The sequence below is a fragment of the Felis catus genome, chromosome D2 (assembly GCF_018350175.1).
Source record: "Felis catus isolate Fca126 chromosome D2, F.catus_Fca126_mat1.0, whole genome shotgun sequence".
NCBI lineage: Eukaryota > Metazoa > Chordata > Mammalia > Carnivora > Felidae > Felis > Felis catus.
In genome coordinates this window covers 52,297,721-52,325,172 of record NC_058378.1, presented here as the reverse complement: position 1 = coordinate 52,325,172, position 27,452 = coordinate 52,297,721, and the positions used below count along the sequence as shown (strand labels likewise).

General features: G+C 41.4%; 1 protein-coding gene across 15 annotated transcripts in view; it reads left to right on the top strand.

Moving 5' to 3' along the window:
- CPEB3 (cytoplasmic polyadenylation element binding protein 3) overlaps window positions 1-12,111 on the top strand; it is a 196,526-nt gene extending 184,415 nt beyond the window's left edge. For all 15 annotated transcript variants that reach the window (XM_023240735.2, XM_023240737.2, XM_023240736.2 and 12 more), the window contains one exon: window positions 6,295-12,111. In XM_023240735.2, coding sequence (XP_023096503.1) covers window positions 6,295-6,522 — 228 coding nt within the window. In that variant the 3' untranslated portion in view covers window positions 6,523-12,111. The remainder of the gene's footprint in view (window positions 1-6,294) is intronic.
- The last annotated feature ends 15,341 nt before the right edge of the window (window positions 12,112-27,452 follow it).

Here is a 27,452-nt window from a genome sequence, read left to right as displayed (position 1 = left end):
AAAATTAAAATTAAATTAAACTAAATTAAAATGTACCAATTCAGGGGCACCCGGCTGGCTCAGTCACTGGAGTGTGCAACTCTTGATCTCAGGGTTTTGAGTTCGAGCCCCACACTGGAAGTACAGATTACTTAAAAATAAAATGTTAAAAAAAATTTTTTTTAATAAAAAAAAAATGGGCACCTGGGTGGCTCAGTCGGTTGAGCGTCTGACTTCAGCTGAGGTCATGATCTCACAGTTTGTGAGTTCAGGCCCCAGGCCAGACTCTGCTGACAGCTCAGAGCCTGGAGCCTGCTTCAGATTCTGTGTCTCCCTCTCCCACTGCCCCTCCCCTCCTCACACTGTCTCTCTCTCAAAAATAAATAAACATTAAAAAAAATTTTTTAAGGGAGCACCTGGGTGGCTCAGTTGGTTAAGCGCCCAACTCTTGACTTCATCTCACACCATGATTTCACTCTTGTGACACTGAGCCCCACGTCAGGCTCCAAGGTGTGGAGTCTGCTTGGGATTCTCTTCCTCCCTCTCTCTCTGCCCCTCGCACATTCCCTCTCTCTCCCTCTCTCTCTCAAAATAAATAAACATTTTTTTTTTTAATGTTGTGCCAATTCACATTTCTATCCGCAAGTGATAAGTAGTAATCACCTCTTTTAGGTGTTTGCTGATCTGATGAGAATAAAGCCATAATTAATTTTCTTTTTCCTGACTACTAATGTGAACATTTTTTAATGTGGATTGCTGCAAATTCTTATGTGAATTACTGTCTACCCATTTTCCACTGTGTTGTAGGTCTTTTTCTTACCAGTTTTTAAGAGTTCTTTGTATGGTATGAATTACAGTCTGCAGTTTCTTTCCAAATCCATCATTTGCCTATTGACTTTTTTTACGGTATCGTTTGCCACTTAAACATGTTTTATTTTTACATAAAAATAAAGCTTGAAACTTCTAGGTTTCTAGTTCTTATCTACAGGGTCTGACTTACCTATAATTTGTACATATAGACCTAGTTAGTTTGGGTGTTTTTTTAAGACTATTTTCTTTTTTTTACATTGTATAAAGGTCTTACGTCTTTATGGTTTGGTTCATTCTGAGTAATTGATCACTTTTGTTACACTTGTGAATAGAGTATTTTCTCCATTTTTATTGCTAGAATGCATTAGGCTACTAATTTTCTTATAAGTCTTCTTGACACAGAAACAATACCTTGACTAGATTCAGAATTTGAGGAACATGTCTTTTTCTCTCAGACTAATAAATAGTAATCCTTGGTGTCCTGACTTCCAGTGTTACCAGTGAGAAGTCTGATGCCAGCCTGTTTTCTTTCCATCCTTAGTAGCAGAAATAACTAGCTCTTTTCACTTCAAAGCATGTTAACATTTTTCTCTTTAACTTTGTTATTTTTTTAAAAATTTATTTTAAGTTTATTTATTTTGAGAGAGAAAGAGCACAAGTAGGGCAGGGGCAGAGAGAGAGGGAGAGAGAGAGAATGAATGAATCCATCCATCCATCCCAAGCAGGCTCCTCACCACCAGTGCAGAGCTTGATGTGGGGCTTGAACTCCACAGGAACTGCAAGATCATGACCTGAGCCGAAGTTGGACGCTTAACTGACTGAGCCACCCAGGCGCCCCCTCTGTTTACCTTTAGAATTCTAAAATTTTAGCTGCAAATTTTAGCAGGATCTGCCTGGTGGTATATATTTTTTTCTCATCAGTCCAGACGGAACCTGGTGGTTTTTTTGATATGCAGTTTCAGGGCTCTTGTCAGCTTATTACTTTTCCCTTTATTATTCCTTCTTCTGGAACTTTTGTTATTCGTCTGTTAGGTTCTCCTGAATCTATTCTAAAATTTCTCATCTTTGCTTTTACTATTTGAAATCATTTTTTTCTCAGAGCTTTGAAATATGCCTACCACGTGACCTTCTAGGCCACTAAACTGGACCTCAGCAGTGATTATCCTGTCTTCAGTTCAGCTGATAACTTAGTCAAAAAATTATGGTTTTTTTTTTTTAATATGAAATTTATTGTCAAATTGGTTGGAGAGTGTTATGCTAAGTGAAATAAGTCACACAGAGAAGAACAGATACCATGTTTTCACTCCTGTGTGGATCCTGAAAAAATTATGGGTTAGATGTTTTAACTTCTTCATCGTAAAAAAGTTTGAATACGTACGAAAGTACAGAGGATGTTTTAATGAACCCCATCATCCATTTACAGTTGTACAACACATGCAGTGTTCCTATCATCCAGTTTCAAAAGTCATTAACTTTTGGCCAATCTTGTTTCATCTACATCTCTACCCACTTTCTCATCCTCACCCCAGGTTATTTTGAAGTAGATCCCAGGTCATATAATTTCATCCTGAAATAATTCAGTTAAATAATTCAGTATGTATCTTTAGGAAAGGAGTTCTTTAAAACACAAAATTGGGAGTACAAGGTTTCCTTTTGGGGTGATGACAGTGTTTTGGAACTAGATGGAGGCAGTAGTTACCTAACACTGTGACTGTATTAAATGCCCATGGATTGTTCACTTGAAAATGGTTAATTTTTGATGACTTTAACCTCAGTTTAAAAAAATTAAGCTCTTAAAAAAAAAAAAAAAACAGAGGAGGGGAAAACCCATATAACTACAATACCATTTTTACACCTAGGGTGTCTCCCTTATGCTAGATTTTAATCTCCGTGTGTGCTCTTTTTATATTTGTGTGTATTTTAAATGGCTTTCGTCCTTCTCCTCCAGCAGCTCTCTCCTGCTGAGTGTGAATGCTATTTGTTGAGACCAGTTCTCTCCCTGACCGAGGCTTATTGGGGATCACATCTGGTTGCTGGAACACGCTGGGTATAGGTATCTCTAGGGCGGTAGAAGCAAAGTGGTCCCAAGCTCATGGACTGAAGGTGGAAAAGCAGGATGCTTCCAGTTCCCTGAATGCCCTGCCTTCACCGGTAGGCCTCGAGCTGCAGGGCAGAGGGGATTTATTCCACCGGTTTGACGCCCTCTTGGCATTCAGATGTAGGGAGATCAGGCCAGATTAGATATACTCTTACAAGCTAATAGCTCCATTCCCCCAGAGGTCCACAATCTTTGTAGACCACCTTCTTCCTCCCACCTCCTAGGATAGTGGGCCTGCCAGTATCTTGTCTTGCTCCAGGACTCTGTCCTCAAGTTGTTTGAAGCTCAGGAGAGATGCTGACCAAGGCAGGACTATAGATAGGAAATGCCAGAGGAGCAATATGGAGTGTTAAATTCAAAGGAGGAAGGAGCTGGGGCACCTGGGTGGCTCAGTTGGCTAAACGTCTGACTTTGGCTCATGTTATGATCTCCTGGTTTGTGAGTTCGAGCCCCATGTTGGGCTCTGTGCTGACAGCTCAGAGCCTGGAGCCTGCTTCAGATTCTGTGCCCACTCTCTGCCCCTCCTCTCTGCCCCTCCTCCATGCTCTTTCTCTCCCTCTCTCAAAAATAAATATTAAAAAAAATTTTTTTTTTAAAGGAAGAAGGAGTAGCTCCCTGTGGGACTGAAATAGTTAAGGAAGGCCGGGCTTGTAATTGATTTTTGACAAGGTTGCCAGTACCATTCACGGGTAAAGAAAAGTCTCTTCAACAAATGGTGCTGGGGCAACTAGATGTCCACATGCAAAAGAATGAAGTTGGACCCTGGCCTCACACTAAATACAGAATTTACTAAAAATCAACCTAAATACAGAAGCTGAAACCATAAAAAGGTAAATTGAACTTCATCAAAATTAAAAACTTCTGTGCATCAAAGGACCTTGTCAAGAAAGAAAAACAGCTTACAAAATAGAAAATATTTGCAAATCATATATCTGATAAAAGTCTCGTATCTAGTATATATAAAGAACTCTTATAACTCAACAACAAAAAGAGTACAATTTAAAAATAGGCAGAGGATTGTTCACTTCAAGAAAGACAGTAGCCTTTTATAATACATACAAATATGAAAAGAGCAATTAAGGAGATTCAAGTCTAGCACAAAGAGACTTTTTGATAACATTTTTTAATAAAAAAAATTTTTTAAGTTTATTTATTTAAAGAGACAGAGCCAGGGACAGGCAGAGAGAGGGAGAGACAGCATCCCAAGCAGGCTCCACGCTGCCAGCGTCCAGCCCAGGGCGGGGCTCCAACTCACAAACCATGAGACTGTGACCTGAGCCAAAATCCAGAGTCAGATGCTTAACCAACTGAGACACCCAGGTGCCCTGCAGTGGAGAATTCGAATGGCTTGGGACCAGGAGAGGAACATTGTGGAAGTAGATTCATTGAAATATCAGCAGGTTCATAGTAGAATTGAGCCAGGACAGGCCTGGAGCTCTGTGGCCAGTGTAGAGGCTGTCAGTATGAGGTGGGACAGCCAGGAATAGTGTGGAGGCAGCAGGACTGAGACTCAGGTGTCATGCTTGGGGTATGCCACGCCTGTTCTGTGTGCTTTGTGTTATTTAACTCATTTAATCTTCATAGGAACCCTATCAAGTGTGCATTCTTCTCCCCCAGTGTATAGATGAGGAAACAGGCTCAGAGTGGCCTCACGTAAGAGAAACTTGCACAACTACTACCATGGCCTAGATCCAAACCCAGGCAGGTGAACCCAGAGCTACCACAGTTTTAATTATGATGCAGAGATCAAGGCAAGAGATTTTCAGAAGCCCCTTCACTAACTTGTCAGGTTGAGGAGGGGGAAACTGGAGGGAGGGAACTAGAGTCAGAATGAGGACATTTCCCCCTGAGTAACCGGGAGCCGATACAGGTCTTCTCAGGTGGATCTTCCAAGAAGGAGTGGCTGGCTGGCTGGCCGACCGGCCTGTGCACTGGAGCCCAAGGCTAGAGGAGGCCAGCAGACGACTCTACAAAGGGGAGGAGAGCCAGGAAAAGTAGAGTGTCCAATTCTAAGTCAGCCCTCTTTGCCGCCTGCCCCACGCTGTCCACCCTGCTGCCCCTCTTCCGCACCTGCCTTGTGTCCTGCTAGAAACTCCTGGCTACACCCAGAAGCATCTTGAATCGCCAGGCAGTTAGCCCCCGTCACGAAGCCATAGGTCCTTGCCTCTGTAGCCACGGCCGTGGCTCTTCCCCACAGTGGCCCGGAGGGCTGTGTGGGAAGGGGCTGATCACGGACTTGCCACCTTCATGCTGTTTTCTAACATTTGAGATAAAAACCTGAATGATGTCCCTTGTCTGAGATCCTAGGAAGGGGACCTGGGGAAAACTCCAGTAACTTTGTTCTCCCTTGCTTCTGGTTTCCACATCCCCAGCATTGCTTCGTTGAAATTATAAAACACGCCCTAAGGGGCTGTGATGAAAAGCTCTTCTCTATTGAAGCTTCCAGTTTTGGGGGGAAATTAAGGCAATAAAGTCCAAAAAAGTGTAAAGTCTAATTATTGTAGCTAATATTTCACTGGCCCCCTCCGCTTTCCCCTCCAGTCTGCTGTATACGGTATTGGGATGTTAGACTTTGGGAAGCCTTGTCAGTAAAACACTGAGGCCCAGAGCCTGACTGTAGTATCACAGCTCAGCCTGCCCTGGGAGCCAGTGTGACTGACTCTTCCCCCCCCCAGCCTGGCTGCCACCAAACCAGTCCCCAACTCTGTGCCCTGCCTTCGAGGGCCTATGCGCTTTGTCCCAGCTGCTTCCTCTCCCTGACCTGCTCTCTCTCGTCCCACGTGGCCAGGTGCTGCCTGGCCTTCAGGATTCAGCTCGTGTGCTTTTACATACACTACCTCTCTTATTTTTTAAAATTTATTTTTATTCTTTTTTAAATGTTTATTTTTGAGAGAGACAGAGTGCGAGCAGGGGAGGGGCAGAGAGAGAGGGAGACAGAATCTGAAGCAGTCTCCAGGCTCCGAGCTGTCAGCACAGAGCCCAACGCGGGGCTCAAACCCACGAGCTGTGAGATCATGAGCTGAGCTGAAGTCGGACACTTAACCGACTGAGCCACCCGGGCACCCCTATATACTACCTCTCTTAATCCTCACCAGTACCCTGGGAGGCAGACGCTGTGCCCGTTTTGCAGACACACAAATGTGTGCGTGTGTGTATCTGGGTATAAAGCGTGCCCACTTCACAGATACACGGATAGAGCACACAAAAGCACAGAGAGAGGTTAAGAATTCGCCTGTGATCACACAAGCTGTAAATCGAGCTACTGAGTTCAGAGTACTGATTTGCACTCTGGTTCACCCCTTTGTCTGACTGACACACGTCATTAAGCTGTATCGTAAAGTCTCAAAGAAAGAAACATGAGGAAGCTTTGCTAAACAGTTTTTCCTGTCTTTCCTCTTTGGGTCCAGGTGGAAGTGAAGCCATATGTGCTGGATGATCAGATGTGTGATGAGTGCCAGGGCACGCGCTGTGGTGGGAAGTTTGCCCCGTTCTTCTGTGCCAACGTCACCTGTCTGCAGTATTACTGCGAATACTGCTGGGCGAGCATACACTCCCGCGCCGGGCGGGAGTTCCACAAACCGCTGGTGAAGGAGGGAGGCGACCGCCCTCGGCACGTCCCGTTCCGCTGGAGCTGAGCCCAGGGCAGACCCAGCCACAAGTACTGGAGTAGATAACAAGGAGGGAAAAGAGAGGGCACTGCCTCAGGGCTTACAGTGTTCTGGAAATCTGTGCATTCGTTCTCGATTTTTAAAGAAGAAATGGGTCTTTTTATTATTACTATTATTTACAGTCATATTACTGAACTCAGTGTCCAGTATAATGCAGAATTGCAGAGTGTATAACGGTACTGATTTGCACTTTGATTCACACCTTTGTCTGCTTGGTACCTTAATTTCTCACCCCTGATTTGTCACTCGTAGACTGCCATTCTCATCAGCGGCCATCAGGTTGATGTCTGTGATTTTTTTTTTTTTTTTTTTTTGCTGTTGTACGTTGTTGTTGTTGTTGTTGTTGTGTTGTTGTTGTTGTTGTTGTTCCAATTGTTTTTGAACTGGAGCATGCACTTATTTTCAGAAACTTAGAGAGTCGCCCCTAGGAGAAGACTTACCAAAGGCAATACTCGTGAGTAGGTGGCAGATGTAGCAAAAACTTCACAACAATTCAGCAATCATTAGTTGGGGTCATTTAGAGTAAGGGTAACCCTTCATGAAAATAGGCCTTTAGTTTTCTATTTTGACATGTAAGGATACCTCATAAGCTGAATCTTTATTTTTCCTTCATGTTTGATTTTGTTTTGCTGAGGATTTTGGTTAGATCTTTTAGTGTTATGTAAATTTATGCTGCAATAGCTTTTGCTGCTATTAAGATGGTATTATTAATACCATAATACTCTCTTCAGGCTAAGGTATCAATTTAAAAAAACCCAACAACACACTTCTGTGATTTAGGGATAGAATCAGCTGCCGAAAGGAGATCAGAATAGACTACAGAAAGCTTCAACGGAAGGTCACTATTTCTGACTGCATGTTTACTTAATCAGGTTGCTGCATGCAATAAATTTTATATCCAATGTCTAGTATAAAACCTTCCCACAATGCACAAATTAAGAATCTATATAAGCTATAAAATACTGATTTTTTTAAAAGTTTTTTTTCACTCAAAGAATTGGTAATTGACTGGAGGAAGGCATGCCTCAATAAATGGAATGCTTCTGAACTAGGAAGAGCCCATAACAGAATGACCTATATTACAACCAATATAAAACCTAGGTGTAGGATATCTTAAAGCAAATTTGTGGACGGTAGATGAAGTACTTTGCGGTGCTCTGTTATATATTGTGCAATTTATTTTATATAGTAAAGTGATTATGTCTAACTGTGATCAAACTTAACTGTTTAAAGCCTCTGTGTCAGACATTAACGAACTTGACAGTTCATAACTGGTATATTATTAACTAACACATGAGCTCTTAGTTACAACCTCCTAGTGCTTGCACCATTTTACATAGCTTCAGACCTTGTCCAGAAAACCAAAGAGCTCATCTTAGCTTACAAACACTAGGAATATATACAGTATATAGAGATAAGTTGTCAGATTGACAAGCTAGGCACATTTTAAGAAAGTTGCGTGATGGCGATGCTAAAGAAATGTCTATCCACAATAAGACGGCCTGGGCAGGGCTGGTTGTCTGGGTGAGAAAGTAACTACTTAATTCCCTGGATTTATCCTGTAAAGCTTGAATAGAACTAAGGCCTGCTAGTACTACCGTGGACATTTTTTTAGCCTTCACTCTTGGGCTGCAGATAGTAATATATAAACACACACAATGATTGTGAGACTATGTAAAATCTTTTTTCTTTCTTCTTTTTTCTTTTTTTTTTTTTTTTTAATCTTCTTCCTATGTTTTAGAGTTCTGGGGACAATCTGACTGGATATGACACTGCAGAATAGATTTAAGTCGCTGTGTTTTTATGTGCTGTGATGTCCTTGTCCTGTCTCTTAAGTTAATATGGCTTGTTTTTGTTTTGTTTTGTTTCTCCAGTGTTTAGTTGCAATTACCAGCTTTCAAGCTATAGTTTGTTTTCAAAAAGGAAAAACAAAATAGTTTTTTACTGGATTAAAAGTGCTTATTAGAATTCTCCCCTTTTGAAGTTACCTCTGGGCTTTTTGGTAATAATTGCTTTTTTCCAGCCCAGCTGTGGTTTTCTGTTTGTTTGTTTTGTTGTTTTTTTTTTTCTATGTTTGTGGTTTTTTTTCATCTGTACAAGAAATTTTGTTATGCACTACTACTTTTTGTATTCTAGACAGTTTTCAAAAGTTGGCTGAAGATTTTTTTGTTTGTTTGTTTTTAAGGAAAAAGGCATGCTTTCTGACTGACATGATCTTTTGCAATACCTCAATTTTGAAATATAGGAAAGAAAATGATATTTTCTAAGTAAGTTTATTCAGAAAAATATATATTAATTTAATTCTGCAAGAAAAATGATTTAACAGATGGTAACTTTATTTTTTTCATGCTTATTTGTGTTTTTTGAAAATGAAGAAGTTAGAGCTTTATAACTATAATATTAAAGATCATATCTAACCTACAGAAATCTACCTAATTATGTGAAAGAAGCAAAACTTTTTGAAGAAGCACCCCTCTTTCATGTACTAAAACAACACTGAGATTTAAAAAAAAAAAAAAAAAGCTGGAAGCTTGTACAGCGGGAAGCTGACGGGAAGGTGAGAACCATGGTCACCAAGAATAGGTTACAAAGAATAAACTCCCTTTGGTGCTGAAAGTTTGTGGATAGATGGTGGAAACTACTTTCCCTTCATTTGTATATTTATAATCAAGCGTTGATTGTGCACGACTGACCAGGATTGTGAAAGAGTTCTTCTGTTTGTATTTTTTTAAAGAGAACTTTTTTAGTTTATTAAATTATAACATGTTCCCTTTTGTTTTGTAAATAAATGTGCCCCCCAAGTTGTTAATGTTATATTAAAAGAGAGGGTCCTTCAAAAAAAATTATTTTTTAAAACACAGAGGTGTTCTGACCTGCAACTTGACTGGGAAGCCCCTGGGTATCACAGGTCCTGTTGTGGCCTTTCCTTGACGTGACACTTGAACTAGTCGATTTTTTGAAGGCTATAACCTAACCTCGACTATTTGTTGTTATGTGCAATACTGTTTGTACTGTTTGTATAAAAAATAGAAAAAAAAAGAAAAGAAAAAAGGCATAAATCTTTATTGCAGATTTATTTTCATTGCAAACTTTAGACATTGTGATTCACTGAAATCATTTTTCTACTGTCAAATATGTACCTTTTCTTCATGCTGGTATTTTTTCAATAGTAATGTAGCCTTTGTACTGAGACAAATTTTCATTGTTATTTTTAGAAAGATTTTTTGCTAAGAAAAAAATTAAACATATTTACATATTTTTCATTTTATTTCGTATTTTCTTTAAGGAGTGCTTTCTCAATCATTAATAGAGTTGTTTCTGGGAGGGACTTTCATATCTGGTCAATGTCATAATATTATTTTGTATTTTTACTTGGAATAAATTAATTTTATGATGCTAATTCTTTAAAAGTTTATTTTTTTCATTTTCAGTTATTTTTGAAGCTAAAACCTTTGTAATATTGTTACTAAAGTGTCTAGTTTTTTGAAATGCAAAGCTTTATGTATTAACTTGCTGATGTGGTTTACAATAGTGTGACAACGATGAACATGGTTGGTTATGTAAAGTGATTGGAAAATGTAACGGATAATTGGGTAATAAAATGACAGAATGAGCAGAACATGTGAGATTTTGACAAGCCTTTTCCTTTATTCCAGTGGTTTAGTGTAAGACTAGGGATGTCACAGTACAGTTCTCTAGGGATGTCACAGTGGATTTATACAACACCAGGTGCAGTCAGATCTGGGGCCCTGATAATGGAGTCACCCCCACCGAAACACCACCAGGTTGAAAACCCGGCTAGGTCAACAGAATGATTCATTGTTTTTCCCCTCTAACTCTTCATTGTGTCCTGTGTGCGTGCGTGCGTGCGTGTGTGTGTATGAATGAGAGAGAGAGAGAGAGAGAGATCGGCCACCAACTGCTGTCCCTGTGTGAGACGGTGCCTTCTGCCCAGGCATTTACAGTGGTGACGACTGAAGGGGGAGGAAGCCGCAGAGAGGGCGCCACCTTCTGTGTAGTTAGACTTGGATGGCGGGGTCTTCCCTGACCTCCCTCCCTGGCCGGTGCCGGCAGCGTGCTGAGGAGGCACACTCGGACGTCACCACTGTCTATGGCCGGTCTCAGACTTCGTCTTCCTCCACCACCCCACCTGCCCCCTGTGATGGTGCCCCTTGTTTGTCCCTTACCATGGCAACATCCGGCCACTCCGAGCATGATCTCTCTGCCCTCCCGCTTCTTTTCCACCACCCACCTCTCCTTGAAGCTGTGCTGCTGAGGCAGCGTGTCATTGTCACGGCACCTAAAATTAAAACACGCTAAAAAAGTTCTACAACTGCAAAACTGGTGTTGCGTAAACAGAACATTCAATGACTTGCTCTAGACGGATGGTGTGTTTCTACTAGTCCTTGATGGCCTCTTCGGGCTCCGTTGCCACGGAGGCGAGGTTATCAAGAACTTGGAGAAACGTGTGTCCAGAGTTGGCTCTTGGGTATGCTCTATGTATTCAGTTTTGTAAATAATATATAGATTAGATCAAGTTGTGATGTTAAATTTTAACTCAAATTGGGTACTACTGGTCGGAATTTTACATTAACTACAAATAAGTGATTAGGAACAGAAGAAAATTGGAAAATTCTTGCTTAGTGGTATAAAGATTATGCTTAGATTTCTGCCTATTTCTTGTGTTTTATAGCTTGTTAGTGAGGCATGGGCTAATGCAGAGTGTACTGCATTTATGCAATTAGCAAATAACTGCTAGTTTTCATTTTATCTATTATATTAGCAACAAAATGGCATTTAACTGGGTAAAGCTCCTACCTAAATATTGAGTATTGTGACATCTCTACTTGCAAGGTTTGAATGAAAGATTAGTCACAGATTAGTGAAAAAAAAAGTATCTTTTTGTTAAAACTGGCTTATTTGTATGGATTGTTGCCTTTTCACCGGTTTGTATGGTATGTCAGCTAACATTTTCTGTTGTTGTTTTTTTTTTATAATAACCAAACTTCTCTATCTCAGCTGCAATAGTGTTCCATTTTACCACAGAGTATTTTATAATTAATGCTGTTGACTTTATACCCCAAAATGGGTCAAGAAGTGGATATGTGATTTGGGGACGTTTAAATTTGTATGATGGAATTAATGGCAACAAGTAGAAAACTCGGGTGCTAATACAGGATAACTTCTGCTCTTTTTCTTTTCTGGATATAGTTCTGTTGGGGTATAAAGTATTAGGTATTTGTATTTTTGCTGTCAAAACAATGGACATAACTTTTAGAGTGTTCACAGCTAAGATCTCTGTATTTGTTTTTCAACTAACAACTAATTTTAAATGTATTGTATCTTTTATTACCTGTTCTCTTAGATTGTTTTTGCTAGTAACCCTTACTCAGCTTCCGCCTTTGGGGCTTGGACTAATATTGCTTGTATGGAACTGCAGTACTGTGACTACACACGGAGCTCAATGCAGCTATTGCTTACAACTGCTTAAACTTTGTAGTTTGGACTTCATTTTTTTCTGTAATAACAACTTATTAAATATAGTTGTATGAAGTACTGACGCTTGTCATCCTTTGCATTTGCTAAGGAATAGCCTGGAGTATATGGATTGCATCTGGGAACATTTGCGCATTCGAATGTGCTTGATTGGCCTTGGGGGGGGGGGGTGCTGGGGGACGAATTACAGCAGATTAATGCAAAATTCGCCTTTTCTCTGACCCACTTTTTTTTTAAGCACATTTGAAACAGGAAGGTATTTGTTAACACAATGCACGTGTATTTAAGGCAAGGTTTTTAGAGGGGCGGTTGGGTTTTTATGCCAGCACTTGAAATCAATTTTCCGCAAAATCAGAATCAAGAAAAAGCAATGAAAACGTAAGTACGCCCCTTTTGTCTTAATTTTTACACTAGACTCTCTCTGATCATTTCAGAAAGTGGGTCTTTAAAATCCCGTATCTCCTTTGGACGCGCTAGAAGCTCTCTCGTAGGCACTAAATTTAATCTTTTTAGAAAATGGATCACAAGTGGCTGCACGAAAGAATCCCTCGGAGAGCTTTTAGAAACTGCGGGTGCAGGAGTCGTCCCACCCCCGAGATTGGTTTCACTGGTCTGGGGTGGGGTCTGGCGCGGTGTTTTTAAGCTCTCCGGGTGTCCGCCACGACCCAGGGCCGTACGGGGGCGCCCGGAGGCGCCGGTGGGACTTGGCGGCGGCGCAGCGCTCGGGCCCCTAGGGGATCCCAGCAGCGGCTCGGAGCCGGCACGCCGAGCCACCCCGACGGGCGCGCGCAGAGCCGCGCGGGGCGCTCGGCTCCCGGAAGGGGCCGGGGGCCGCTGGGGGCGTCCGCAGGCTACCTCCGTCCCCGCTGGGACCGCGGCCTCGGGGCGCCCGGTCGCGCACACGCGCTGCGGGTAAGCTAAACCGGGCCGGTGCGCGGTTGCCCCCGGCGCCCGGAGGGGCGGCTCGGGTCGCCGGGCCCCGCGTGCGCGGCCAGCAGAGAGCCCCAGAACCCGGCACCGACGCGGGAGGCCGGAGTCGGAGCTTGGCCCTCAGGCCGCACTTGACCTTTGGACCTCAGGATCCCTCTTGCAGCCTCCTCCAAAACAGGCAGAAGAATATTAGGTTTCAGGTCCCTTTTATATTTGATTTCCTAAAAATATATCCTCCGACACTACCAAGTGGAACACGACTTTCAGACTCCTGGGCTGACTCGGACCCCACCTTCGTCCCCTGGCAAAAAAGGTTCTGCTGCCCTGACTCTTGGGAGTGGAGGGGGGAGAAGGGAAGGGAATGGCGCGTTTGTGAGCGGGAGCCTATTACTTCTAGGAGTAGAAATCGGGAGCCCCCACCCCCACCCCCGCGCTTGTTTGACGGTCGCCGGAAGCAGCCTCCTGGCTCCATAGTAACCCCGCTGAGCACGTGTGCGGGACGGGCCCTGGCTGCCAAAACCTGGGGGACTCCTCATCCGCAAACACAGATGAGCACTCAGCTTTACAATTGGACTAGAGTGGCTTCGCACCTGACCCTTGGCACAGCCCAGGGTCACTTGGGCACCCTCAAATTGGAAGACTTAAAAATTCTATTTTAACTGGAACAGCTGTGCTAAATAGGTTAATGATCCCGAAAGCGGGTGAGGGGAATCCGGTTGATGGGTCCCACCTGCTATTCACCGGGCTGTTGAGAAGAAAACCGTTTCCTCTACCCGTTTAAGTTCAGTGATGAGGAGCCTTGGAATTCACTGACGACGGGCAGATTAACAGGAGAGAGGACAGCTTATTCGTATGATGTGGGTTACGGTATTCGATACACTTAGACTACTCCCAGGCGTATGAATTAAGGGTGGGGTTTCTAACCTAACTTAATGGAAGAAAGGGAGGGGGAGAAAAGCGCTTCAAATGGTGGCTTTAGGAAAGAGCGGGTTTGCAGGAGAAGAAATGAAGTTTGTGATGAGGTGTGTTGATGCAGGTGTGAGCGCTTCCCGCCTTCTTTCCCACCAGCGAAACCTTCCTCGGAGAGGCCGGTGAGGGCAGCCTCGCTCTCCGGAGTTGGTGCCTTTAGTCAGGTAAGGGAAGCTCTGACAGAGCTGCGTTTTCTTCTTTTGAATCTCACATGCCTTCCGTTTGAAATCCTCTTCAGATCAACTCTGGGGGACCCAGGGGGTCCCCCACAGATAGACAGCTGGAATGAAGCCACTAGAACAGATAACTGGAAGTCACCCTGACTCTGTCCGGTACCCGGTGTTGCGGACCGTGGGATGAAATCCTGAGTTGGGCGTTGTTTGGATTTAGGTAAAGAGGGCTCGGCCGGAACCGCGTGTGCGCTCTCCTCCGCGTTTCATTCTGGCCCCGCAAGGGGCAGCCCAGGTCTCCTTTTCTTCTTTGTTGTCACCGGTCAAATCTTTAAGGCGGTTCGAACTGTCATTTCGCTTCTACGTGGAATCTACAACACAAAGCAAAACAAAACCCAGACTCACAGATACGAGAACAGATTGGTGGTTGCCAAACGGAAGAGGGGACGGGGAGAGGGGAACGAAATGGGTGAAGGAGATCAAAAGTACAGACCTCCAGCTACAAAATAAGTCATAAGGATGTCACACACACCATGGGGAATATAGTCAGTAATGTTGGATGGACCCGGTAAGGTGACGGAGGGTAACTAACCAATATGGTGACCATTGCACGCCTGAAACTAATGCGCCGTGTCAATAGTATCCCTCAGTAATGAGGGGCACCTGGGTGGCTCAGTCGGTTGAGCGTCCGACTCTTCCTTTTGGTTCAGATCATAATCCAAGGGTCATGGGATCAAGCCCAGAGTCCAGCTCCATGCTAACAGTGCAAAGCCTGCTTCAGACTCTCTCTCTCTCTCTCTCTCTCTCTCTCTCTCTCTCTCCCTCTCTCTCTCTCTCTCTCCCTCTCTCTCTCTCTCTCTCTCTTTCCCTCTTTCCCTCTTTCCCTCTTTCCCTCTTTCCCTCTCTGTCCTTCCTCCCACACATGAGCTCGCCTCTCGCTCTCTTAAAAAAAAAAAAGTTCCAGCTGAATTGTTAAGTATATTGGAAACATTCCAACTTCTCACCTTCAGTGCAGGCCTAAACCAATGAGACTCTTCCTAAATCGAAGAAAAACTCCCAAGGCAGTTTGGATCCCTAAGGCGAGGAGTCGTTTTGGGTGCTAGGCCTCCCCTTTCAAACACTACGGCCCTTTTGCTCAGTTTCATCACTTATGAAAACCAAAACACAGGGGTGCCTGGGTGACTCAGTCACTTGGGTGTCTGACTTAAGCTCCGGTCATGATCTTGCAGTTCGTGGGTTCAAGCCCCATGTGCTAACAGCTATGCTAACATCTCAGAGCCTGGAATCTGCTTCAGATTCTGTGTCTCCCTCTTTTTCTGCCCCTCCCCTGCTCACGCTCTCTCTCTCTCAAAAATAAATGAACATTGAAAATATTTTCAAAAAAAAAAAAAAAAAAACCACCACAGTTTGGGGGGACTGGGTGGCTCAGCTGAATGTCCAACTTCGGCTCAGGTCATGATCTCACGATTTATGAGTTCGAGCCCCACTGTCAGCACAGAGCCCACTTGGGATCCTCTGTCCCCCCTCTCTCGCTGCCCCTCCCCTGCTCATGCTGTCTCAAAAATATTAAACATTAAAAAAAACACTACTGGGGGCGCCTGGGTGGCTCAGTTGGTTGAGCGTCAGACTTCGGCTCAGGTCATGATCTCAGAGGTCATGAGTTCTAGCCCCGCGTCCGGCTCTGTTCTGACAGCTCAGAGCCTGGATCCTGCTTCAGATCTGTGTCTCCCTCTCTCTCTGTCCCTTACCTACTCGCATTCTGTCTCTATCTTTCTCAAAAGTAAATAAACATTAAAAAAAAAAAACAAACAGTACCGTTCCAATCAATACCCATACGAATGAATAAAAATGAAAATACTACGTGTCAGGGAGGCTCTAGATAAGCCCTGGTAGGAATGTAAAGTGGTGCAGCCATTTGAGAAAACTGTTTTACAGGAGCTAAATGTGCGTATAACCTATGACTCAGGTTTTTCACTCCTATGCCCAACAGAAATATGTAGCATGTTCTCAAAAGACAGGTACAGGAATGATCCTAGCATTGCTCACATAGCCCCAAACTGGAAGCTGTCCACATGGCCTGCAACATTAGAATGGATGATTGCATCATATCCACAAATGGAATGCTCTAGAGCAATAGGAGGATGAAGATCTTTAAGTTTGTACAGCATCACAGAAGGATCTCACAAACCGAATGTTGATCAAAATAAGCCAGACACAAAAAGTATATAACAGAGGACTCCCATTTATATAAATGGGCACAGGAGTTACTGAAAGGGGGCACGAAGGCAGCTTTTGGGGTGCTGGTGACTTTTAGTTTGTGAGAACTCATTGACCTATGCACTGCCAATCTGCATTTTTCTGTTCAACGGCGCATTTTTTTAAAAACAGTTCTGCAAAAGGTAAAACTGATGCTTGGGCAACTTGGAATTCTTTACAGGCAACCTCCGTAGAATCCACTATTCAGACTCCCGAATAATCAGATTAGATTTCCAGTGGTCTTTGCCAGCAGTTGCCCCTCTGGACTGGCCTGCTTTCCCAGTCCCCCAGACCTCAATTTCCCTGTTCCCAATCACCCTCTTCCCACCTCCAGGCTCCTTTCTGCCCTTCTTTAAGCCTACCAACATCCGGGAGGGGATTGACTTCTTTAAAAATTTTATTTAGTCAATTTGCAGGAAGAGGTAGAGAAATAAAGTTAAAAAAAAACTCCACCCACTGATCTCTGCAGCTGACGGCTGAGCATCACACATGAAAGCCAGTTACTGTCTCGGTGCCTGTGTTGCGTGACTTTACAAAGTCTTGTTCGGGGCGCCTGGGTGGCTCAGCCAGTTAAGCTTCCGACTTGAGCTCAGGTCATGATCTCATGGCTGGTGACTTCTAGCGCCATGTCGGGCTCTGTGCTGACAGCTCAAAGCCAGAGTCTGCTTCTGCTTCTGCTTCTGTGTCTCCCTCTCTCTCTGCCTCTCCCCACTCTCAAAAATAATAAATAAATGTTTAAAAATTAAAAAGAAAAAGGAGTAGTCAGAGGAGTGCACAGGCAGGGAGACAAAGCCTGAGCAGCCATATAAATAACAGAACCATCTTGTGCTCTGTCACAAACAGTATCTGTTGTGCCAAGTCCAGGCAGAGGTGCTATGAAAGGGGCGGGGCGCACGGGGAGATGCTTGTTGAGCTCAGAGAAGCCAAAAACACCCCTGATGAGAACTTTGTTTGGAAGAGAGTAGCTCTCAAGAACTGAAATGGAAGGCACGAAGTTGACAGGCTGAGGCTGAGTGAATGTTTTAGCAAAGGCTGTAGATTGGGACAGAACTTGTTGACAGGAATTGGATGAGCAAGTGAGACCAAGAGAGGATAGGTTAGTTGAAAAGGTTTGGAGGGGCGCCTGGGTGGCTCCATTGGTTAAGCATCGAACTTGGGCTCAGGTCATGATCTCACAGTTCCTGGGTTCAAACCCCACATTGGGCTTGGTGCTGACAGCTCAGAGCCTGGATCCTGCTTCAGATTCTGTGTCTCCCTCTCTCTCTGCCCCTCCCTGCCCTCAAAAATAAATATTAAAAAAAAAAAAAAAAGTCTTGGGGCACCTGGGTGACTCAGTTGGTTATGTGTCCCCAGTCTTGATTTTGGCTCAGGTCATGATCTCACGGTTCGTAAGTTCAAGCCCCAAATCGGGCTCTGGGCTTACAGTGCAGAGCCGGCTTGGGATTCTCTCTCTCCTGGTCTCTCTGCCCCTTCCCTGCTCATGGCCTGCCTCTCTCTTTCTCTCTCGCTCTCAAAATAAAGAAATAAACTTAAAAAAAAAAAAGTTTAGCATTCAAGATCTGTTGGCCCTACTTCCAAATAGTCTAATTTTTTTAAGTTGGGTTGATATTTTTTTAACATTAAAACTTCATTTTGGTTTTTTTAATATGATATTTATTGTCAAATTGGTTTCCATACAACACCCAGTGCTCATCCCAACAGGTGTCCCCTCAGTGCCCATCACCCACTTTCCCCTCCCCACCACTCCCCATCAACCCTCAATTTATTCTTAGTTTTTAAGAGTCTCTTATGGTTTGGCTCCCTCCCTCTCTAACTTTTTTTTTTCCTTCCCCTCCCCCATGGTCTTCTGTTAAGTTTCTCAGCATCCACATAAGACTGAAAACATATGGTATCTGTCTTTCTCTGTAGGGCTTATTTCACTTAGCATAACACTCTCCAGTTCCATCCACGTTGCTACAAAAGGCCATATTTCATTCTTTGTCATTGCCATGTAGTATTCCATTGTGTATATAAACCACAATTTCTTTAAAAAAATTTTTTTAATGTTTATTTATTTTTGAGACAGAGTGTGAACAGGGGAGGGGCAGAGAGAGAGGGAGACACAGAATCTAAAACAGGCTCCAGGCTCTGAGCTGTCAGCACAGAGCCTGACACAGGGCTCGAACCCACTAACTATGAGATCATGACCTGAGCTGAAGTCGGACGCTTAACCGACTGAGCCACCCAGGCACCCCTAAACCACAATTTCTTTATCCATTCATCAATTGATGGACATTTAGGCTCTTTCCATAATTTGGCTATTGTTGAAAGTGCTGCTATAAACATTGGGGTACAAGTGCCCCTATGCCTCAGCACTTCTGTATCCCTTGGGTCAATTCCTAGGAGTGCTATTGCTGGGTCATAGGGTAGATCTATTTTTAATTTTTTGAAGAACCTCCACACTGTTTTCCAGAGTAGCTGCACCAGTTTGCATTCCCACCAACAGTTCAAGAGGGTTCCTGTTTCTTCACATCCTCTCCAGCATCTATAGTAAAACTTCATTTTGAAATACCTATAGATTCAGATACTGTTGTAAGAAATGACCGAGACCCCATGTATTCTTTACCCAGTTTTCTCTTAACATCTTGCAAAACTAGATTAAATATTACATTCAGAATATTGACATTGATGCAAAGAGCATTTCCATCACCACAAGGAATAACACTCATGTTGCACCCACTTTTCTCCCATTCCCACCTCCCCCCCCTTAATCCAAGCAATGACTCACCTGTTCTCCAGTTCTAGGACTTTCTCATTTCAAGAATGGTATATAGATGGGAGCATACAATTTATAACCTGGTTGGCTTTTTTCAATCAGCATAATTCTCTAGAGATTCATCTTGGTTGTTGTATCAGTAGTTGTTTCCTTTTGATTGCCAGGTGCTATTCCATGGTATGGATGTACAGACATTGTTTCACCATTTGTTGAAGAACTTCTGGATTGTCTCTAGCTTGGGGCCATTACAAATGAAGCTGCGATACGAACATTCATGTCCAGGTTTTTGTGTGAATATGTCTTCAGTTTCCCTGGGATAAACGCCAAGTGTGCAATTGCAAGGTCATATGGTAGTATCATGTTTAGTTTTTTAAAGAAACTACCAAATTGTTTTCTAGAGTGGGTGTACCTTTTTACATACCAACCGAAATGTGTAAGTGATCCAATTTGTCTCCCCTCCAGCATTTGGTTTTGTCACTCCTTTCTAGGCTGGCCATTCTGTTGGGTGTGCAATAACACCTCACTGTGCTTTTAATGTGCATTTCCCTGATGGCCAGGAATGTTGGACATCTCTTCATGTGCATTTGGATCGTTGCCATCTCTACATCCTCTTCAGTGAAATGTCTCTGTTTTTGCCCATTTTCTAATTGGATTTTTTTGGTGTTTTTTTTTTTTTTTGTTATGTGCCTATTTTTTAAATTCATTTTATAGAGCCATTTTAAGTTCGCAGAAAACTGAACAAATAAGACAGAGTTCCCATGGACCCCATTCAGACCCCCTCCCAAGTTTCCCCTATTAAAATCTTGCATTAGTGTCATACGTGTGTTGTAAGTGATCAATTTTGACAAATTAATTGAAGTCCATAGTTTACATTAGGGTTCGTTCTTTGTATTGTACATTTCTGTGGCTTTTGATGAATGCATCTTGTCATGTATCCATCATTATAGCATCATCCAGAATAGTTTAACTGTCCTAAATATCCCTTGTGTTCCAGCTATTCATCCCTGCCCCACCCCCACCCCCACCCCTGGCAACAACTGATCTTTATACCGTCTCTGTAGTGTGAGCCTTTTGCAAAATGTCATATAGTTGGGATCACATAGTATGTAGCCTTTTCAGACTGGCTGATTTCACTAAGCTGTATGCGTTTAAGATTTTTCCCATGTCTTTTCACGGCTTTGAGCTCATTACTTTTTTAGTGCTGAATAATTATCCATTGTCTAGATTGACCACAGTTTACCCACTCACCAACTGAAGGACATCTTGATTGCTTCTTGTTTTTGGCAACTATGAATAATGCTGCTATAAACATCTATGTGCAGCTTTCTTGGTGAACATAAGTCTTCAACTCATCTGGGTAAACACCTATGAGCATGATTGCTGGATCATAGGATAAGACTATGTTTAGCTTCGTAAGAGGATGCCAAACTGTCTTTCAGAGTGGTGGTATCATTTTGCATTCCTACCAGCAATGAATGAGGCTTCCTGTTCCTTCACAATCTTGTCAGCATTTGGTGTCTTTGGTATTTGGGATTTGCTATTCTAATAGGTGTGTAGTGGCATCTGATTGTTTTAATTTGCAATCCCCTAATGATGTATGATGTTGAACATCTTTTAATATGCTTATTTGTTATCTGTATTATCTTTGGGAGAAGTATGCTCAGATCTTTGCCCATATTTTACATTGGGTTGATTGTTTTCTTATTGTTGAGTTTTAAGAGTTCTTTGTATATTTTGGATACAGGTCTTCTGTGCATTTTGCAGATATCTTCTTCCAGTCTGTGGCTTGTCTTCTCCTTCTTTTAACAGTGTCTTTTGTTTTGGTGCCTGGCTGGTTCAGTCGGTTAAGTGTCTGACACAATCTTGGGTCAGGACCTGATCTCACAGTTTATGAGATGGAGCCCCACGTTGTGTTCTGTGCTGACAGCCAGATCCTGCTTGGGGTTCTCTCTCTCTCTCTCCCTCTCTCTCTGCTCCTCAAAATAAACATTAAAAAAAAAAAAAAAACAAAACCAGTGTCTTTTGCAGGGCAGAAGTTTTTAAGTTTAATGAAGTTCAACTTAATCATTTTCTTCTCTCATGGACCATGCTATTCATGTTGTATCTAAAAACTCACCACCAAACCCAAGGTCATCTAGATTTTCTTTGTTATCTCAGAAGTATTATAGGTTGGCATTTAACATTTAGGTCTAAGATGTATTTTGAGTTAATTTTTGTAAAAGGTGTAAAGTATCTGTCTAGATTCACTTCTTTTGCATGTGGATGTCCAATTGCAGCATTATTTTTTGAGAAAACTGTCTTCTCTCCATGGTATGGTCTTTGTTCCTTTGTTAAAGATCAGTTGACTGTATTTGTGAGAGTCTCTTTCTGAGCTTTATATTTTGCTGTGTTGATTTGTCTGTTCTTTTGCCAGTGCCACCCCATCTTGTTTTTTTTTTAATGTTTCTTTACTTTGAGAAAGAGTGCATGTGTGAGAGAGTGCACACAAGCAGGGAAGGGGCAGAGAGAGAAGGAGAGAGAATCCCAGGCAGGTTCCGCACTAACGGCACAGAGCTGGATGTTGGGTTCGAACTCACGAATGGTGAGATATGACCTGAGCTGAAACCAAGAGTTGGACACTGAACCGACTGAGCCACCCAGGTGTCCCAAGTACCACCCTGTCTTGATTACTGTAGCTTTCTATTGTCATAAAGTCAGGTAGTATCAATCCCACAATTTTGTTCTTTTTTAGTATTGTTAGCTATTTTAAGTTTTTTTCTTTCATATAGAAACTTTAGAATTGGTTTGTTAATATCTACAAAATAACTTGCTGGGATTGGGATTGCATGGACTCTATAGGTCAGATTGGGAAGAACTGACATTTTAACAATATTGAGTCTTTTTTCATGAATATATGACATATCTGTTTATTATTTCATTAGAATTTTATAGTTTTCCTCATGCAGATTTTGCACATATTTTTTAGATTTATAACTAAGCATTTCACTTTGGAGGTGCTAATACTGGTAGATACAAGAGCAATGAACTTTTTAGCCTTATATCCTGCAACCTTGCTATAATCACTTCCAAGAGGGTTTGTCGATTCCTTGTCTACAAACAACGCTATATCATCCACAAATGAAGAGTTTGTCTTCCTTCCGATCTGTATATCTTCTATGTCCTTTTCTTAGTGTATTAGCTAGACCTCCAGTGTAATACTGAATAGGAGTGAATGGTGAGAGGAAAGACATCCTTGCCTTATTTTTTTTTAATTTATTTATTATTAAATATAATTTATTGCCAAACTGGTTTCCATACAGCCCCCAGTGCTCATCCCAACAGGTGCCCTCCCCAATGCCTATCACCCACTTTCCCCCCTCCCCCACCCTCCTTATTTCTAAGCTTAGAAAACATCTAGATCATTGGCATTAAGTATGATATTAGCTGTAGGTTTTTGGTAGTTGTTCTTTATCAGGTTGAAGTTCCTGTCTAGTCCTGGTTTGCTAGTTTTTATAATGAATGGGGGTTTTATCTAATGCTTTCCTACATCTGTTGGTCATATGATTTTTCTTCTTTGGCCTGTTGATGTAATGGATTCTATTAATTGATTTTTAAAAATTTACTTATTTAAATTCAAGCTAGTTAACATACAGTGTAGTATTGGTTTCAGGAGCAGAACCCAGTGATTCAACACTTACATATAACACCCAGTGCTCATCCCAACAAGTGCCCTCCTTAATGCCCATCACCCATTTAGCCCATCCACCTACTCACCTCCCTCCAGCAGCCCTCAGTTCTCTTTATTTGAGAGTCTCTTATGATTGGCCTCCCCCTCTGTTTTTATCTTATTTTTCCTTCCCTTCCTCTATGTTCAATTGTTTTGTTTCTTAAATTCCACATATGAATGAAATCATGTATTTGTGTTTCTCTAACTGACTTACTTCACTTAGCATAATACACTCTAGTTCCATCCACATTGTTGCAAATGGCAAGATTTTATTCTTTTTGATTGCCAAGTAATATTCCATTGTATTTATATATTCCACACCTTCTTTATCCATTCATCATATCCATTGATGGACATTTGGGCTCTTTCCATAATTTGGCTATTGTTGATAGTGCTGCTATAAACATTGGGGTGAATCAGCATTTTTGTGTATTAATTGATTTTTGAACGTTTTCTCAGCATCTATTGAGAGGATCATATGGTTCTTGTCCTTTCTTTTATTGATGTGATGAATCACACTGATTGTTTTGCAGATATTGAACCAGCTCTGCATCCCAGGTATAAATCCCGCTTGGTCGTGGTGAATAATTTTTTTAATGTATTGTTGGATCCAGTTGGCTAATATCTTGTTGAGGATTTTTTGACCCATGTTCATCAGGCAGATTGGTCTATAGTTCTCTTTTTTAGTGGGGTCTCTGGTTTTGGAATCAAGGTAATGGTGGCTTCATAGAAAGAGTTTGGAAGTTTTCCTTCCATTTCTATTCTTTGGAACAGCTTCAAGAGAATAGGTGTTAACTCTTCCTTCCTTAAATGTTTGGTAGAATTCTCCTGGAAAGCCATCTGGCCCCGCACTCTTGTTTTTTTGGGAGATTTTTGATTACCAATTCGATTTCTTTACTGGTTATGGGTTGAGTTTTGAATGTTGAATCAGCCCTTTATGCCTGCAATAAAGCCCACCCACTTGGTCATAGTGTATAATTCTATATATACATTGTTAGATTTGATTTGCTAATATTTTGAGGATTTTTGCATCTGCATTTTGCATCTGTGAGAGATACTGGTCTGTAGTTTTGTTTTTTTATAATATCTTTATCTGATTTGTCATGAGCATAATGCTCTCCTCACAGAATGAGTTGGAATGTGTTCACTCTACTTTTATTTTCATTGTAGAAAATTGGTATCATTTTTTTTCTTTCAATGTTTGGTAGAATTCATTAGTGAAACCATCTGAGTCTGGTGCTTGCTGTTTTGGAAAGTTATTGATTGAGTCAATTTCTTTAATATATTTGAATCTATTTAGAGTATCTTTCTCTTTGAGTTTTGGTGGATTATACCTTTCAAAGAATTTATCTGTTTCATGTAAATTATCAAATCTGTGGGGATAGAATTGTTTATAATCCTTTATTATCATTTTGATGTCCATGGGCTCAGTAGTGGTAGCCTCTACTGCCTCTCAGTATTTTTTTTCTTTCGTTTCTTTCTTTTTTTCTAGCTAGACAGAGGTTTATCAATTTTATTGATCTTTTCAAAGAACCAACATTTTTGGCTTCATTGACTTTTTTCTCATTTTCCTGTTTTCAGTGTCACTGATTTTTGCTCGAATTTTTATTTTTCTGTTTGTGCTAGTCTTATATTACTCTTCTGTCTATAGTTTACTGAAGGGGAAGCTTAGGTTTTGATTTTAAATCTTTCTTCATTTATAATGTACACATTCAGTGCTATTAAGTTCCCTCTATGTGCTGCTTTCATTGCATCCAACAAATTGATGTTGTATTTTCATTTAATTCAAAATATGATTTTAATTTTTCTTGAGATTTTTTCTTTGACCCCTGTTATTTAAAAATGTGTTGTTCAGGAGTGCGTGGCTGGCTCAGTCAAGTGGAGCATGTCAGCACAGAGCCTGACACGGGGTTTGGTCTCATGAACTGTCAGATTATGAACTGAGCCGAAATCAGGAAAGAGTTGGTTGGATGCTTAGCCAACTGAGCCACCTGGGCAACTCTGAATTTCCTTCCTTTTTAAAGGTAATATTTCATTGTTGGTCTGTACCACATTTTGTTATCCATTCATCCATTGATGTACTTTGGTTGCTTCTGTCTCTTGGGTTTTGTGAATTATGCTGCTATGAAAATGGGTTTGGCAAATATCTCTTCAAGGTCCTGCTTTCAATTCTGTTGGATACTCAGAAATAGAACTCCCAGATCATATTGTAATTATATGTCTAATTTTTTTGAGGAAACACCATACTGTTTTCCATGGTGGTGATACCATTTTATATTCCCACCAGCAGTGCACAAGGGTTCCAATTTCTTCACATTCTTCCCAACACTTGTTATTTTGTTTGTTTTGATAGTAGCCATCCTAGTTGGTATGAAGTGATTCCATGCCTTTACTTTTAATCTGTATCTTTATATTTAAAGTGGGTTGTGAAAACAAAGAAATAAACAATAAAGTGGGTTTCTTGTAGATAACATGTAGTTGGGTCTTATTTTTTAAATCTATTCTCTCAGTCTCTGCCTTGGTGTATTTAGATAATTTATACTTAAAGTGATTATTGGTACAGTTGGATTAATATCTACCACATTTTAGCTGTTTTTTATTCACTGTTTTCATTTTTTGTTTCTTTAAAAATTTCCCAAACTCCTTTTCTACCTTCTCTGGATTCTTTTGAGCAAATTATAAATTCCATTTTCTTTCAGTCTGACTTATTTTACAAAATTTTTACTGGTGGCCCTAAGTTATGCAATTTACATTCACACTACTCTAAGTCCACTTTGAAATAACACTGTACTGTGCTTCCCGAGTAGTGCCACATACCTTATAAGAGAGTATTTCCAATTCCTTCCTCTTGTCCCTTATTACATGGCTGTCACTCATGTTACTTATGTTCTCTATAGTTAAAAGTCTGTTTCTTGGTTTGCCTCTCTTTTTTTTTCCTCCTTTCGTTGTTTCTTTTATTCCACATATGAGGGATATCATACGGTATTTGTCTTTCTCTGACTGACTTATTTCACTTAACATTATAGTCTCTAGGTCCATCCGTGTCATTGCAGATGGCAATATTTCCTTTTTTATGGCTGAATATTTCATTGTGTGTATACACATCATATCTTCTTTATCCATTCATCTATTGAGGGACACTTGGGCTCCTTCCATACTTAGGCTATTGTAAATAATGCTGCAATAAGCATAGGGGTGCATGTGTCCCTTTGACTTAGCTTTTGTATTGTTACTATTATTTTGAAAAGTTTTCTATTAGATTAAGCACGCAAAAAGTTAAAGGTGTTATTTTACCTCTATTTATTCCTTCTCGTGTTCTTCCTTTCTTTACAGAGATTTAAATTTTTGTCTGAGAACTAGTTTTTATCTTTATTTCTCCTTCACTTTTTATTTTAATGTTTATTTTTGAGAGAGAGAGAGAGAGAAAGAGCACAAGCTGGGGAGGGGGCAGAGAGAGGGAGACAGAAGATCCGAAGCAGGCTCGGTCAGCACAGAGCCCAATGCAGAGCTCAGACACATCAACGGTGAGATGATGACCTGAGCTGGTCAGACACTAAATCAACTGAGCCACCTAGGTGTCCCTATTTCTCCTTCACTTAAAAAAATTTTTTTTAAATGTTTATTCAATTTTTGAGAGACAGAGACAGAGCACAAGTGGGGGAGGAGCACAGAGAGAGAGAGAGAGAGAGAGAGAGAGACACAGACAGACAGACAGACAGAATCTGAAGCAGTCTCCAGGCTCTGAGCTGTCAGCACAGAGCCTGACACAGGGCTCGAACCCACGAACTGCAAAATCATGACCTGAGCAAGTCGGCCATTTAACCGACTGAGCCACCCCAGTGCCCCTCTCCTTCACTTTTAAAGGTTAATTTTGCTTGTTACAGAATTGTAGGTTGGTGGGGTTTATTTACTTTCACCACTTTACATATTTCACTCCACCCGTTTCTTGCTTGCATGGTTTGTGAAGAAAAGTCTGATGAATTTTTATCATTTTCCTGTATAAGTAAGGAGTTTTCCCACTTGGACTTGTTTCAAAAATTTTTGCCTTTGGCTTTCTGCAGTTTAAATATGATAGGCTTAGGTATAAATTTTTTTGGCATTTGTTCTGCTTGCTGTTCTCTGAGCTTCCTGGATCTGTTGTTTGCTTCCTGGCATCAATTTTAAAACATTCTCAGTCATTATTACTTAAAATATTTCTTTTGCTTTCTCTCTCTTCTCCTGACGTCGCATTATGCATATGGTACACTGTTTGTAATTGTCCTTTGATTCTTGAGTGTTGCTTTTTTTTCTCTTTGCATTTCTGTTTGTGAAGTTTCTATGGACATATCTTCATTTACTGACTCAGTGTCAAGTCTGTTGATGAGCCCATCAAAGGTATTTTCATTTCTGCTAGTGCTTTGAGTTTTAGCATTTCCTTTTAATTCTTGTTTTAGTTTCTTGGTTTTGTATTATTCATCTGTTCTTGTATGTTTTTCACTTGTTCCATTAAAGCTGGTGGCACGTTAATCATAGTCACTTTAAATTTCTGATGATTCCAAAATCTTCATCATATGAGTTTGGTAGTGTTGTTTGCTTTGTCTCTTCATGTTGTGTCTTTCTTGCCTTAGCATGTTTT